This window comes from Doryrhamphus excisus, linkage group LG12 (assembly GCF_037039965.1).
Source record: "Doryrhamphus excisus strain RoL-2023G ecotype Guam linkage group LG12, RoL_Dexc_Guam_v1.1, whole genome shotgun sequence".
In the NCBI taxonomy this organism is placed as follows: domain Eukaryota; kingdom Metazoa; phylum Chordata; class Actinopteri; order Syngnathiformes; family Syngnathidae; genus Doryrhamphus; species Doryrhamphus excisus.
This window is the reverse complement of record NC_136368.1, coordinates 648871-665000: the sequence shown is the minus strand read 5'-3', so window position 1 is coordinate 665000 and position 16130 is coordinate 648871. Positions and strand designations below refer to the sequence as shown.

At 43.3% G+C, this 16130-nt stretch overlaps 1 protein-coding gene across 1 annotated transcript in view; it reads right to left on the bottom strand.

The window, feature by feature from the left end:
• Window positions 1-16130, bottom strand: part of LOC131135543 (contactin-associated protein-like 5) — a 67947-nt gene that overhangs the window by 17974 nt on the left and 33843 nt on the right. The window contains exons 8-13 of the mRNA XM_058081577.2: window positions 13662-13947; window positions 13455-13601; window positions 13231-13390; window positions 8329-8435; window positions 5061-5180; window positions 2563-2763 (exon numbers count right to left, since the gene is read on the bottom strand). Coding sequence (XP_057937560.2) covers window positions 2563-2763; window positions 5061-5180; window positions 8329-8435; window positions 13231-13390; window positions 13455-13601; window positions 13662-13947 — 1021 coding nt within the window. The remainder of the gene's footprint in view (window positions 1-2562; window positions 2764-5060; window positions 5181-8328; window positions 8436-13230; window positions 13391-13454; window positions 13602-13661; window positions 13948-16130) is intronic.

The window sequence follows — 16130 nt, the reverse complement described above, 5'->3', positions numbered from 1 at the left end:
TCAGTAGAGAAGCCCAGACTTCCCGATTCCCGGCCACCTCCTCCAGCTCCACCGGGAGGACACCGAGGCGTTCCCCTAAAAGACTAAAAACAAGACTAATCCCCTCCAGCGTGTCCTGGGTCTGCCCCGGGGCCTTTCCCAGATGGGTATGCCTGGAACACCTCACCAGGGAGGCGTCCGGTGAGGACATAAAGGACTTGAGGCAGTGCCGTGGCTGGTTGATGTTTTTTTTCTGGTTCATTTCTTATGTTCCATCAAAAAAGGTAAGATGTTTCAGCATTGGTAAGTCTTGAAACTGAAACGTAATAAATGAAGGTACTTTTTGTTTTCCTAGCTGCTAGAAAATGAACAACAATGAGTGGATCAGCAACAATAATAATACAAATAAATCAATCAATCAAATTAAAAATAACACTAAATAAAATAATGAGGTGTGAAAACTTCATTAAAGTCGTGATTAAAATTCATGCTAGCTGTTCACAAAGTACCGTCGCTGTGGTTTTAGCGTAATCTTTAGAACTAACAGGTGTGAAAACAATATCTGGCGGATGGAAAACTATTTTCCCCGATGCACAAATTGTGGGTTTGCTTGCGTTGGCACAATAAGGACAAAAACACGTTAGCGGCGCACAATATCATTAGCGCCAAAGCCGACTGGCTCTAAATATAGCATCAGGATGTTGACGCTACCGTAGATGCTAATTACTCCTTCATTGTCATCCTAATGACGACTGCGTGGCCCCCCCAGACAAACCTAAGTCATTACAGACGCCAGGCGACAAACACCTGCTATCCTCAGCCTAGCTAGCGTCGCTACGTGGATATTAAACGCCTGGAGAACATCTGCGTCTAAAGCGACGGGAAAAGCTAGCAGAAGGAGGTCACGTTAGGGGCGGGCCCCCCCCCCCCAGCTCGGCTAGCTCGGAGTTTGGCGGGACGCAGCCTCAGATGTTCTTGGCACGTGAAGGCATCTGTAAAACCCGGCAGGCTGGTCGGGACAGCTGTTGTTGATTGTCTTTCCTGTAAATTAGCGCCATAAACGTCCATAAAAGTCGTTTGATGGCGTCGTCGCAGAGAGATGTTGTTTGTGTCTTCCCAGCTCAGTCACGTAAGACACAAAGCGGCCGTTGGGGACCTGCTACGCGGGGGAAGACGCCCGAGTTGAAGGAAAACAACATCTTGGCGTCCAACTGAGTGAAAGTTGTTGTCGAGTCGAGCTACACCACAGCTAGCTTGTCCTGATCAGACTTCGGAACAAGAGATGTAAGCTAAATGCTAGCTTGTTTGGTTTCTGATTAGCTGACGGGAAGAAAGCGTCCTTATTGCTACCTGAACATTTGGTTACAGTGTTTACATTCGGACTCGGTACAGTTAAGACCGTAAAGAGCTAACCAACTGATGCTAATATTGCTAACACGCTTGCCTTTGGAGGAGAAGTGCTAAAGTTCCAGTCGTTAGCATCCTACCTTGATAGCTTAAGGCGGTCAAGTACTACCTGATAGACTGTAAAATGCTACACTTTTTGCTTCAGGCTAATATGTGGCGAAGTAGTACTATCTTATGAAGTTAGAAGTCCTACCTGGGTAGTTTAAGGTGGTCAAGTACTACCCGATAGACTGTAAAATGCTACCCTCTTTGGTTAAGGCTAAACTGACTGATGCTAACATTACTAACACGCATGCCTACTTTGCTACTAGCATGCTACTCTCTTCAGTTAAGGCTGACCTGAATACCCAAATGATGCTAACACGTGGAGCAGAAGTTCAACCTGACAATGTAATAGTATGTAAAGTCCTACCTTGCTAAGTTAAAGGTGGTAAAGTACTGCCAGATTCGATTTTATACAGTAAAATATGCCGCAATTACGGTTAAGGCTTACAAGAGAGCTACCCTAACCAAAGTGCTACCTGGTTGGTTTACAGGATGCGGGTATGTTCCAGGAAGTCAAGTGCTACCTCATTAGGTTCCAGGTAGTAAAATGGTCACATGGAGTAAGGCTACCCAAACAGAACAAGGAATGCTAGCTAATTGGATTATAGAGACTAAAACGCTAACCAAAGTGCTACCTGGTTGGTTTACAGGATGCGGGTATGTTCCAGGAAGTCAAGTTCTACCTGATTAGGTTCCAGGTAGTAAAATGGTCACATGGAGTAAGGCTACCCAAACAGAACAAGGAATGCTAGCTAATTGGATTATAGAGACTAAAACGCTAACCAAAGTGCTACCTGGTTGGTTTACAGGATGCGGGTATGTTCCAGGAAGTCAAGTTCTACCTGATTAGGTTCCAGGTAGTAAAATGGTCACATGGAGTAAGGCTACCCAAACAGAACAAAGAATGCTAGCTAATTGGATTACGGAGACTAAAACGCTAACCAAAGTGCTACCTTGTTGGTTTACAGGATGCGGGGATGTTCCAGTAAGTCAAGTTCTACCTGATTAGATTCCAGGGATTACAGTGATTACCCAAAAGAAGGGATACCCAATTGGGTAACCTCGTGTGTAACATGCTAGCAGCATGCGAAGCGTGTACTCAAGACTACAAAAGGGAAAAAAAATGGTCACCTTTAGCGTTGAAGAGGCGGGACCTCTTGCAGTTGTAAACCACTTCCTGTTGGCAGTGCTCCGACCTGGACACGATGGCCTGCAGCTGTTCTGCGGAGGCGCCGTAGTGGAGCGCCGTGGCGTGAGGCGCCCTCAGCGCCGAGGCCTGGACTCGAACCGGGGCGGTGCTGTTGTGGGCCAACACCGTCCAAACTTTCTCCTCTGAAAGACACGAGTTCCTCTGTGACCAGCAAGCAAATGCACGAGTATAAAAAAGTCATTTTGGAAAAGGCGGCCCGAGGTGGGAGTGACTGCGTCTGTCGGACGATTCAGTCATCAACTTGTGGTCCATCCAGTATTCGTGAATCGCCCATTGCAGCCGCGTGCCTCATAACGTGATGACTTGGCTCGGTTGGACCATCTCATTCTCAGTGCGCTCATAAACGAATTGCTCATGAATCTTGGAGGTCCTGCCAGCGGAGAGAGGCGTCGAGTGGACGGACAGCTGCCGTGTTCATTACATTGTCCGGGCGAGACTATATACTGTAGCTCTGGTCCTCGCCCAAGTCCCGTCCGCTCTGACAGGACGCCGCGTGGCACTTTGTCTGGAAAGCTTAGCACAGCAAAGCCTCCTGTCGTGTCCTTCGCTTCCTGACAAATACTGACAGCTTTGGCCAAAGGGAAAGTGTATTAGACCCAGATGGCTTCCACGGGTTCCACGGTTGGTAGAGGTTTAGCTCAAATGCTAAAACACTGGCTGGACCTGGACCAATAATCGTTACGTTTGATGTAACTGGTGAAAAGTGTCGTCTCCATCCACGTAAGAAACTTAGAAACTGTTGCAAGGAAACACAACATCCGATGAGTTTCGTCACACAAAAACGTAACAAAGGCTAGTAGCAACGCCGGGCTAGCCGCATGCAGCAACTATTATTACGTTGGTATAAAAGTCGCAAAGTGTCGTCTCCTAGCGGAAAAAATAAGAAACGACAAACTGGTAAAAGGAAACACGACACGACGTCATCACACAAAAACGTAACAAACGCTGTACGCCAGGCTAGCCGCATGCAGCAACTATTATTACGTTGGTATAAAAGTCGCAAAGTGTCGTCTCCGAGTGAAAAAAATAAGAAACGACAAACCGGTAAAAGGAAACACTACACCACGTCATTACACAAAACCGTAACGAACGCTGTCGGCTGAGCTAGCTGCATGGATCTATTGTTAACTATTCTTATTTCGGGTATAAAAGTCACAGTCGCACGATTGATGTGCCGGGGCAATTTTTTTAAAAATTTTGTTTTGGAAATTTGGGACCTGAAATTTTTCACCAGGCCTGATGCACTTGCAAATTTTGTTGAGTTTTCATGCATGTTAAATATAATAATTAAAAAATAAAAATAAAAATAAAAATAAAAATAAAAATAAAATAAAATAAAATAAAATAAAATAAAATAAAATAAAATAAAATAAAATAAAATAAAATAAAAATAAAATAAAAATAAAAATAAAAATGCCAGATGTACTTCCTTTAGCCATTTTTAGGCTTGAAAATGCTTCGTTTCTACCCAAAATACGTGAAATAAGTATATTTTTGGACCAATAACGTGGCATAGGCAAGCAGGAAACAGCGCCCTAATATATTTTGACAGAATAATTGGGACGAGTGTAGCTGCTTCGCCAAAGTAAAAAGGTCACGCAATAGCAAGCGAAAAGGGGCGTTTTTGTCAAGACAGAAAAGAAGCTCGCACGAGTATAAATTGTATAAACATCGTGAGCTAAAGGAATGCTAGCTAAGCACGGAGCTGAAGCCTCATCATTTCCCCTTTTTGAAAATAAAAGCGGCGCCGTGGTCATTTTGTGGTGGGTCCCAGGACCGGATTGCCTTCTGGTGTTTTTGCGTGTTCAATAATAAAGAGGCCGTAAATGTGCTCGGGTGCTTCTGGGGTGAATGTCAGCGTGGGGGGTGGGGGGGTGAGGGGGTGCTGGCTGTCATGCAGACGTATCTCAGCGTCACCGCAGTAGAGCCATCTGTGCAGCCGGGTGACATTTTGCATCCGTGCAGGGAAAAAAAAAAACAAAAAAACAACGACGCTAATTAATTCCCCTCTGCACCTGACAGCCCCACCCCGCCTGCACCCGCCCCCTCCCTCGGTGGAAAAAGAAGAGAAAGCATCTTTCCAACTGGTGGATGTAATCCTTTGTTTGTGGAGTAAAATTAGACGAGGACTTCATGCCGTCTTAGCTCTCCGCGCGGGGAGTGTTTACTCTGCCGCCTGGCGTTACCATTACGCACGTCAGGTCGTCACGCTGAGAGCTATTTGCATCCGGGATGGATTTTCTAATTGAGGTCAAGTCCACACATCTCTGTAGTGTAAAGCTAAAACCGGCGGCCGTGGTGGGGGCGTGGAGGGGGGGGGGTTCTCATCTCCTTTCTCTGACGTCGGCCTGCCTCGACCTTGCCAAGGTTACATATTTCCAGGGTGTCAAAAACAAGCGTCCGCCGTGCCGGAGCTCACCTGTCATGTTGCAGTACACCTGCACGGCCCCCAGGGGCCCGCTCCCGTCCGCGTCGACAGAGTAGAAGCCTGAAGAGCCGCCGATCAGCTTGTAGGCCTCGCAGGACGACTCGTAGGTGGCTGCAAGGGTGGGGGGGGGGGGGGCAGGGGGGGTTACGAGTCACAGGAGGACAATTTCCCAACGTTAATAGTCTGATTAACGGCAAATGAAAAATAATATCCAGCCTTCATGACCCCCCCTGTGATTTCATCCACGCCTGCTTTGTGGTCTGACCTCTGGCTGTGTGCAATGTTCTGGTGGGGGGGCGAGGAGTTGTTTAGCTACATTAGATATATATGTGTATTGGATAAGGGGTGTCCAAAGTGGGGCCCAGGGGCCAGGTTTGTGTAAAATGACCCAAAGTATTTTCTCTAAATAAAAAACAATTTAACAGCTGTAATTTCTCAACAAAGACAAAAATATAATTCTAAGCAAACAAAGTTGTCATTTTACAAGAATAAAGCAGTACAATGATAAGAAAATAAACATCATTTTGAAGTCCTAACATTACGAAAAACAAACAAAGCAGGAAATGAAGCATTTGTGAAATAAATTGGAACATTTGAAAAATAAAGTCTAAATATGATGGCAATAAAATCATAATTGGGGAGGAAGAAATACTTGTTTTTCTAATGTTTTTCAAAAGCAGCAAAAAATAGCTGTAATTTGATGAGAATAAAGTCAAAATATATCGAGAAAAAAGTCATATTTTCCAATCATTTTTTTTTAAAACAAGTAATAATATTATGAAAAGCAAACAAAACAACAAATAAAGCTGTCATTTATGGAAAATGAGGTGGTGGGGAAGTCATTATGTTACAAGAAAAAATGCTTAATAAATACAAATGAAAAAAAATCAACATTAGAGTTGAGGAGGAGAAACGTTCCCCACGAGGCTCCGGCAGGGAAGGAGGAATAATACGACCAGCGGCACGGCGCAGGAAGCTTTGCGTTTGCTTGAACGAGATATCCAAAAAGTTGTGAGCGGATTAGAATGAAAGGCGGTGCGGCACAGAGGGGGGAGGAGGGGGAGCAGGGGGGAGGAGGGGGGAGGGAACGCAGCCAACTCGGGACTTGATGTGATTTTTGATGCCGATCCAACGTTTGTCTTTGCTCACTTTCTTCATTCTTCTTTCTTCTCAGGAGAACCTGGAGGCGATAGGGCTGCGTCCACCTCGCCTGCCCGAGGAGGAGCACTCATTGTCGGTCACACTTTGTCAGAGGCACCGCTGGTGCCGTGGAGCTCAGAAGCCGGATGTGAAATTCCACAAGGGAATTTTTCAAAAAATGACAACTTTGTTTGCTCCTCATAATATTACGTCTTTGAAAGAACATTTTTTTCTTTGAGATTTGAAATGAGATTATTTTTCTTCATGATATTATCTTATTCTAAAATTGTGACTTTCTCCTTTTTTATTACAATTTCTTTTTTTTTTTTAAATATTTTTGCTTGTAAAATTACAGCAGTTTTTTCCATTTCTGCTGTTGCTGTTTTTTTTGTTTTACTTTTTTACATTTTTACATTTTATTTTTCCCATTCCCTTTATTCCTGTCACATTAGAACTTTTTCCGTAATGTAGTTTTCCAAAAATGACAACTTTTTGTTAGTTTCTTATAACATCAACTTAACTTAAACAATGTGTTTATTGATATATGAACATTTAATCTCCTATGGCATTTAGGAATGTTAAAATGGGATTTGCAAAGACAGTTTCATGTGTTTCTGAATTGACTTCCCGCGATTCCTCCTGGGGAAGCGGAGCCGTTTTCCCTCCAGCTTGGGGAGGAGAAGAAGCAGTGTGGGAGAATGTGAACTCCCCGCGTCTCTCAGGGAGTTTATGATGCCTGACTTATTCTCACTTGTCATCCTTTCCTGTCCGTGCTTTTAATACGCGCTCATTTCTGCCTATTTTTAATTCCGGCGACGTTCCCATCTGTCATGTTCCATCCCCAGAAAAAAAGAAGCATGTGTTTGCGCGCATAAGAATAAGTACATCAGTATGCCAGGGCAGGAGATACGTGTGTATGCATGGCAAATGTCAAGGTGATGATACGGGATGTCAAAAAAAAAAAACATAACCCAAAAAAACATCACATGTAGGAAAGAATCTAATAATAATAATAATATTAATAATAACTCTATTTAGGACCTCGGTGGCAACGTGTTGCTTGTCTTGTTGCACGCATATCCAAAATATACATAGATACAAGGGCCGCACGGTGGTCAAGTGGTTAGCATGTTGGCCACACAGTCAGGAGATCAGGACAGCCTGGGTTGGAATCTCCAAATCAAAAACATGCTAGGTTAATTGGCCACTCCAAATTGTCCATAGGTATGAATAGAGTGTGAATGGTTGTTTGTCTATATGTGCCCTTTTTTTTCATGTACGTGTACGTAGGTTGGTATCTATGTAAGTAGGTATGTACGTGTACGTAGGTTGGTATCTATGTATGTAAGTAGGTATGTACGTGTACATAGGTGGGTGTATATGTAAGTAGGTATGTACCTGTACGTAGGTTGGTATCTATGTAAGTAGGTATGTACCTGTACGTAGGTAGGTATGTATGTAAGTAGGTATGTACCTGTACATAGGTTGGTATGTATGTAAGTAGGTATGTACGTGTACGCAGGTTGGTATGTATGTAAGTAGGTATGTACGTGTACGTAGGTTGGTATCTATGTAAGTAGGTATGTACGTGTATGTAGGTTGGTATCTATGTATGTAAGTAGGTATGTACGTGTACATAGGTGGGTGTGTATGTAAGTAGGTATGTACCTGTACGTAGGTTGGTATGTCTCTAAGTAGGTATGCACGTAGGTTGGTATGTATGTAAGTAGGTATGTATGTGTACGTAGGTTGGTATCTATGTAAGTAGGTATGTACCTGTACGTAGGCAGGTATGTATGTAAGTAGGTATGTACCTGTACGTAGGTTGGTATCTATGTATGTAAGTAGGTATGTACGTGTACATAGGCAGGTATGTATGTAAGTAGGTATGTACCTGTACGTAGGTTGGTATGTATGTAAGTAGATATGTACCTGTACGTAGGTTGGTATGTATGTAAGTAGATATGTACGTGTACGTAGGTAGGTATGTATGTAAGTAGATATGTATGTGTACGTAAGTTGGTATGTATGTAAGTAGATATGTATGTGTACGTAAGTTGGTATGTATGTAAGTAGGTATGCATATGCTGTAAGTAGGTCAGGTCCATGAAGCACTCACAGTCGTGACAAGTCGCTCCGGAGTACCCCGTTCCGGAACAGTCGCAGGAGAAGGAAGTCCACGTCTGCGAGCAGAGGCCCCCGTGCTCACATTGGTTAGGAACACACCTGCAACGCAACAACATGGCGGCCATGATAGCTTACATAATAGGTACGCCATTTCAAACCTCCTTCTAGAAATAGGAGTTTACTACTGGACGTTCCTTTGTGTTTGGAGGGCTCTAATCATGTTAAAAACACATTTAGAAGGTTTAACTAGCAAAACATCCCATTTCTACATAAGTCATGCTACTTTTTCACACGTACGCCAGTTGGTGGCGCTACACTGTGACTTCTACGTTTCTGGTCCACTTTTATCAAGGTGACATACGTATTACCACCTCCATGATTTCCTGCGGGAACGTTCCACCTTAGACGGTCCGCCATATTTTTTCGCCGATCATCATTTTTTCCGCCTCACTTTTTAACGGCACCAAATACTGCGCCGTCATCTTTTCTTCTTAAGGAAGACGTCTGGCTTCATTTTTCCTCTCCCCTCCCAAAAAAGATTAAAATGCCACATCCAGGCCACGTGCGGATTAAAATGTTCAAGTCCAAGAAAGACTGGGCACTTGGAACGTGGTTGGCGCCTCATCCAAAATAACCACACGCCACTTCCGTACGCATATCATAAGAATAATAAAATTCAAAGCCAGCTTTACAGATGCCACGTTGTGTCAACCACAATGTTGTGTCAACCACTGTCTGGGCTACATTTGGTTATGTGGACAACCGCTTATGTCGACAAAAAAATGTGACAGCAAAAAGGCTCATTTTGGTGTGTTTATGCCAACATGTGTTGGATTATTAATAACGTCATCATTATCACCAAACAACAACACAACCACCATCTAGGCTTGCTTGTGTCAACAATCGCTTATGTCGACGTTAAATGCAACAACAAAAGGGGTCATGTTGATGTGTTTATGGTGACGTGTTGTATCGCTATTAATGTCATTATCGCGAAGCAGCTGTTCGGGCTGGGTTTTGGCTATGTCAACAACCGCTTATGTTGTCAACAACCGCTTATGTTGACATAAAATGTGAGAGCCGAGTGGATGATTTTAATGAAAAAAAAAGGATCAGTTTATGTCGTCATGTGTTGGAGTATTATTAACGTCATCGTTATCACCAAGCAGCAACACAACCACCGTTGAGGCTTGCTTGTGTCAACAATTGCTTATGTCGACGTTAAATGCAACAACAAAAGGGGTCATGTTGGTGTGTTTATGGCGATATATTGTATCTATATTAATGTCATTATCGCAAAGCGGCTGTCTGGGCTAGGTTTTGGCTATGTCAACAACCGCTTATGTTGTCAACAACCACTTATGTTGACATGAAATGTGAGAGCCGAATGGATGATTTTAACGAAAAAAAAGGTTCAGTTTATGTCGTCATGTGTTGGAGTATTATTAACGTCATCCTTATCACCAAGCAGCAACACAACCACCGTTGAGGCTTGCTTGTGTCAACAATCGCTTATGTCGACGTTAGATGCAACAACAAAAGGGGTAATTTTGGTGTGTTTATGGCGATATGTTGTATCGATATTAATGTCATTATCGCGAAGCGGCTGTCTGGGCTAGGTTTTGGCTATGTCAACAACCGCTTATGTTGTCAACAACCGCTTATGTTGACATGAAATGTGAGAGCCGAATGGATGATTTTAACGAAAAAAAAGGTTCAGTTTATGTCGTCATGTGTTGGAGTATTATTAACGTCATCCTTATCACCAAACAGCAACACAACCACCGCCTAGGCTTGCTTGTGTCAACAACCGCTTATGTTGACATAAAATATGACAGCCGAGTGGATGATTTTAATAAAAAAAATGTCATCGTTATCGCTAAGCAGTCCAGGCTAGTTTTGGTCATGTCGACAAGCGCTTACGTATGTCGTCGACATAACCGTGTTCCAGTACTATCTCCTATGCGCGGCTCCACGCTGTCCTTGGCCAAGTCCACCCGCTCCCTTACCGGCCATCACTCTTCCCCGTTTTTTTGGACGGCTCCCAAAAGCTGAGCAATAATTCCCGCAGCGTCCTTGTCCACGTTTGTTCAAGAGGCTGATGCTCGTTAAAAGAAGCGCTCTCACCTTGACTGGCGAACAGGCGTTTATTGGATTTGGGCACAAAGGCGGAGCCACACATCATCTGATTGACGCCGCCTCTCACGGCCTCTGCTCTCACACGGCGAGGCTTCAAAGCCAGCGTCTGTAATTTCAAACACTTTCACTTTCTGCTAAGTGAGGCATCGGACGCCGCGCAGATCCGATGGCGGCCTAATTACCAGCTATTTTTGTTTGTTGTCTCCGTGCCATCCGGGCGGGGAGACCCCGGTGGCTCCGCTGTCGACTGCAGGAGCCAGCAGCGTGCGATGGCGTGTTGATGGCGTGTTGATGGCGTGTTGATGGCGTGTTGATGGCGTGGACGCAACCGAGCGTCTCGAAAGTCAGCGTTTACCGTTTGTTCCTTTATTGGACTGGATTCTGTCAATCTCAGATTATTTAACAGGCGTTGATTGAGGCGACGCTGCACGCTCACAGACAGCGTCGCTCGCTACATTGTGTGACGCTAATGCGGCTCACAAAATGTGAATTCCACCTTTCATGACAATAATTAAGGAGTAAAATGATCATAAATGATGTCCATAATAACCATTATCCATGATAATTTGGCCTAGCTTAGACAGCAATGAAAAGGGGGCGCATTGGTCTTGGGCAAAGGTCAACAACCGCTTATGTTGACATAAAATATGAGAGCCGAGTGGATGATTTTAACAAAAAAAAATGGATCAGATTATGTCGTCATGTGTTGGAAAATTATTATTATTGAACAGCAAAATTTGTTGCTAGGACAGGCCTAGCTTAGACCGCAATGAAAAGGGGGCGCACTGGTCTTGGTAATAATTAATAATAATTAATAATAATTATTACAAATTAATAATAACTAATAATAATTGATAATAATTGATAATAATTGATAATAATTGATAACAATGGAATATGTACTATGATATACTACTTATAGCAAATACTATGATATGATATAATATGATATACTCATGATATTTTTGGAATAAGTACTGTATATGATATACTACTTATAGCAAACACTAATGATATCTTTGGAATAAGTACTGCATATGATATACTAGTAATAATAATAATTAATAAAAGTCAATAAATAATAATAATTAATAACAAATAATAATTAATAATATTTAATAATAATTAATAATATTTAATAATAATTAACAATATTTAATAATAATAAATAAAAATAATAATATTTAATAACATTTAATAATATTTAACAATCATTAATAATAATTAGTAATGATTTCATGAATAATAATACTTTAATCAATAATAATTAATAATAATTTAATTCATAGTAATTCATAACACTCATAATAATTAATAATGATTCATAATAATGCATCATTTTTTCATGTAAATGTACTACTTTGTTCTCTTTCCAGCTTCATGCTCCAAATCTCAGATGACTTTTAAGACTCTGATCCTGGACAAAGTTTGGACCCCCCCCCCGGTGTTGTGCTCATCACGTCTGCTTTACATACAAAAGGTCTAAGGGTTGAATCCCCGTTGGAAGCATACAATTGTCCTTAATTGACTTTACATGATTAATAGCATACAGCAGCCGAGGTATTAGCATTGCATTAGCATGCAGGCCTGATTAATGCTACCTGGAAGACACATTACTGGGATTACTGTTGATGGAACTGCACTACGTCCTGCTGACTGGTTTTTTTAATGCTTAGACCCTCGTGCACACCGGCAAAACCTTCATGTGCACGCTCCCTGAAGTCCAGGCTGAAAAGAAAGTGGGCAGAGACTCAGTGAGTGGGGGTGGGGTGGGGGGGTACACCTGAGATGTCGACGCTAAGTGCGACTTCGTAACGGGCGACAAACAACGCGGTGGCCTTAAAAGCCATCCAGCGTGTGCTCGCCTCGATTACACGTGATTATTCCCCGACTTTGCAGTCGTTAGGGCGTACACGATGATGGCGGCGGCCTGCGAGAACACACAACGCCACGCTCCACGCATTCCCACCCACACGAGATGCCGTTCAATGTTTTCTAATGAGCTCGTTAAAAGTGCTGATGAGGAAAAAAACGTGACTTTCTGCGCATTTAGCTTCATCGGCGGTGTCATCCTGTCCCGCGGCGCGCCGTTTTGCGTCCAAAGCTCGGAAGCTGGAACGGCGCGATATTCCCCCGGGAGGTAACGAGGCGGAAAAAGACAGCAGCGGCTTTGCCAGTTCGTCTCATCCCGCCCGCATCCGGACCTACGCCGAGGCGCCGGCCCCGCCGCACCTGCTAAGCAGCCGCCCTGCAGCTGAGCGGGCTAATGAGGGATGGCGTGCCGCACGCCGGGCTGCGGGGGGAGCGGCTCGTTAGCATAGACCTCTGCCAGGGAAGACTGTCACCCGCTTTTTGCGGCCGCCTAATTGGATGTTCCTGTCAGCGCGCTCGCCGCCGTCGGGGAGAGTGCCGCCGCGCGACTTCCTGTCTGCAGTCAACGGCCCACTTTTGCTCCCCGCTGCCATCTTGGATCATCTTTTTCTGACGGGAAGTGTTTTGGCCTAGCCGGCATGTGGGGAGCATGAGGTACAGGAGGAGGTTATTTCAGCCAATCACGCGCGTGGACAAAACCATCCAAGGAAAAAGAACGGAAAAGGCAGCAGCAGGAATTCAGGAAGTATTTATTCAGCGAGGGCGGCTGTTTAGTTCGCCCGCAGAGTGAGCTCCAGCATCGATTCCGATTGGCGTTAGCAACCATGTTTTGGTTAGCAACATCTGTGTGATGTAAAAAGCCAAAGAAAAAGCGAGTCCTCACCTGTCCGTGATGGCGCAGGTGTCAAAGTGAAGATGGTGAAAGCTTCCCAGCATGCCTTGCTGCACGTGGCTGAGGTTGACCGGCTGTCCGCCAATGGAGATGAGCCGCATGCATCCTTGGAATGCCGGAGACGCGGACTGGCAATCGGCGGTGGGACATCCTGGAAAAAGCATCATGAAGGTTCAGGAGTTCTCCACTGAAAAAAAAAAAAAAGCTCCACAAACCTCCAAAGTGAAAAGCGCCGCCGGATTGAAGCGGCGCCGCCGCCACTTCGATCTGGGATGACGGCTCGCCGTCCACCGTCAGACTGATGAGGAAATTCCTGGCCTCCAGACTGACGGAATGCCACAATCCATCACTGACGGTGTAATCTGCGGCGGGACACAAGAGTTATTCGCCGCCTGGGATCACTTCCTTTATTTACGCCTCACCTGGCGAGACCTCCGATTTTCGCCCGGAGGCGTGCAGGGTCAGCTGGAGGCGGCGCTTTTGGATGTGGAGCTGCGCTCTCTGGGGGGCGGGGCCGGGCCCGAGCGGCACAGACAGCAGCAGCCCCTTCGGGTTCCACGTCCGGAACTGGAAGCGGGCGGAGAAGCCCCCGGGGTCCGCCGCCGCCGCCGCCCCCGCCGCCGCCGGGAGTGTCAGGAAGCTGCTGTTGGCGCTCAGGAAGCTGCAAGCCGCCATCTGGGGCTGTGAGCAGGAGAAGGTCACGTTGCCCTACAGCGGGACAAAGGCTCCAATTTATGCCTATTTTAGGACGGCGCGTCTCATGTGAGCGTGGACGCTATTTGTATGGAAATCATGTGACGTGCACGCCCATATATGGTCGCCAGCCTCTCTCTCACCCCCGTGGAAATAATTAACCTCCAACTGCTTCAACCAGGCTTGGATGGCTTTGATCCAAAGCCTTTTCTCCAATATTCCTCGTCCCCTTTGGGAAGGCGCTCACGTACGCTAATGTGGTCTCCAAGCTGCGGCCCGGGCCCCGTTGGTGGGCCACATCGATTTTGTATTGGCCTACGGCGCATTCTAAATACACGCATTAACAACAAAATGGAAGAAAAACTGCAACAATAAGCAGTACTTGTACAAAATATTGTCATCTAACTACGTTGTTTTTGTAAAACAATCAGCGTCTGGCTAGCTTTAGCTTGTGTTAGCTCACTAAAGGCGTAAAACATCAGTTTGGGGAACAGTCTTAACGCCGAGCTTTAGCACGTTGAAACAACACTTTAAGGCAAATCACGACACATTAAGACGATGTTTTGTTGATAAACGTAAAAAGCTTAGCTCGTCATATCCTCCACTAGCTTGCAAATATTCTTTTTAAACGCAATTTGAGTGCGTATACCGTATGCAGTAGTATTTGGCATATCTGTGTCATTCATTTACATGAAATAGAAATACTCTCTTTGATTATTTGTTTGTTTTCACACAATAACATTAGCAAGCTATCTTGCTAGCGGGATGCTAGTGCGCTAGCCCATGCTTAGAAGCTATATTTCCAACGTAGAAGCTACATATATTTCATCAAATAAATGGAACTCAAGGAAAATATGGTACATAAATTGTCAGTAATCTACACATATGTAGTATGTTGTACTTTACTTACGTTAAGTTACTTAGGTAACGTTACGTTACGTTACGTTATGTTACGTTCAAGTGCGTGCTGTTGGTAACAATGCTCGTAAAATGAAAGGCTGCTGCTAATTGCACCGCTGACATCGGCTTCACACTTCCGCACGATTCGGGAAGACGCCTCGTCTCCGACACCCCCCTCATTCCCGGGAGGCGCTAATTGGAGAGAAAAATCAATACGCCGATGGGAGGGGGGGGGGGGGTGGGGGGGGGCAGGGTGTGTAGATATTGCCCAAATGGTGTCAGGGAAAGGAGACGGGCTTCACCAAAGATGATAGAAAGCAGTTCAGTTGCTGAAATATACGTACGTACCTACATATCTAATAATAATTATACCTACATAGATACCAAAAATATATGAATATTACATACTAATTACATTTTTACACTCCGTCAAATACAAATGCTAATTTTATTTAAAAAAAAATACAAATATATATATAATTTTTATATATAAAATATGAATTAGAGTAGGTTCATATCCAACAGATACTGAAATATAATAATCATTTGGAAATATTATATCAATATTAGAAACATACATACCAAATACTAGTATTAATATACTCATATATCATATACAGTACTTATTGCAAAAATATCACAAATATTTACTATAGGTAGTATATCATATACAGTACTAATATATCATTAGTATTTGCTATAACTAGTATATCATATCATATCATATCATATCATATCATATCATATCATATCATATCATATCATATCATATCATATCATATCATATCATAGTATTTGCTATAAGTAAAATATCACAAATATTTACTATAGGTAGTATATCATATACAGTACTAATATATCATTAGTATTTGCTATAAGTAGTATATCATATCATATCATAGTATTTGCTATAAGTAGTATATCTATACAGTACTTATTGCAAAAATATCACAAATATTTACTATAGGTAGTATATCATATACAGTACTAATATATCATTAGTATTTGCTATAAGTAGTATATCATATCAAAGTATTTGCTATAAGTAGTATATCTATACAGTACCTATTCCAAAAATATCATGAGTATTTGCTATAAGTAGTATATCATATCATATAATATCATATCATGAGTATTTGCTAAAAGTAGTATATCATATACAGTACATATTCCAAAACTATCATTAGCATGCTATGTATATTTAAAAACATAATTAGTATTTCACATTAGTATCTGCCATCCATATTCATTTAGTATTTGATATGTACATATTTGATATGCATGTTTGAAAACTAGTA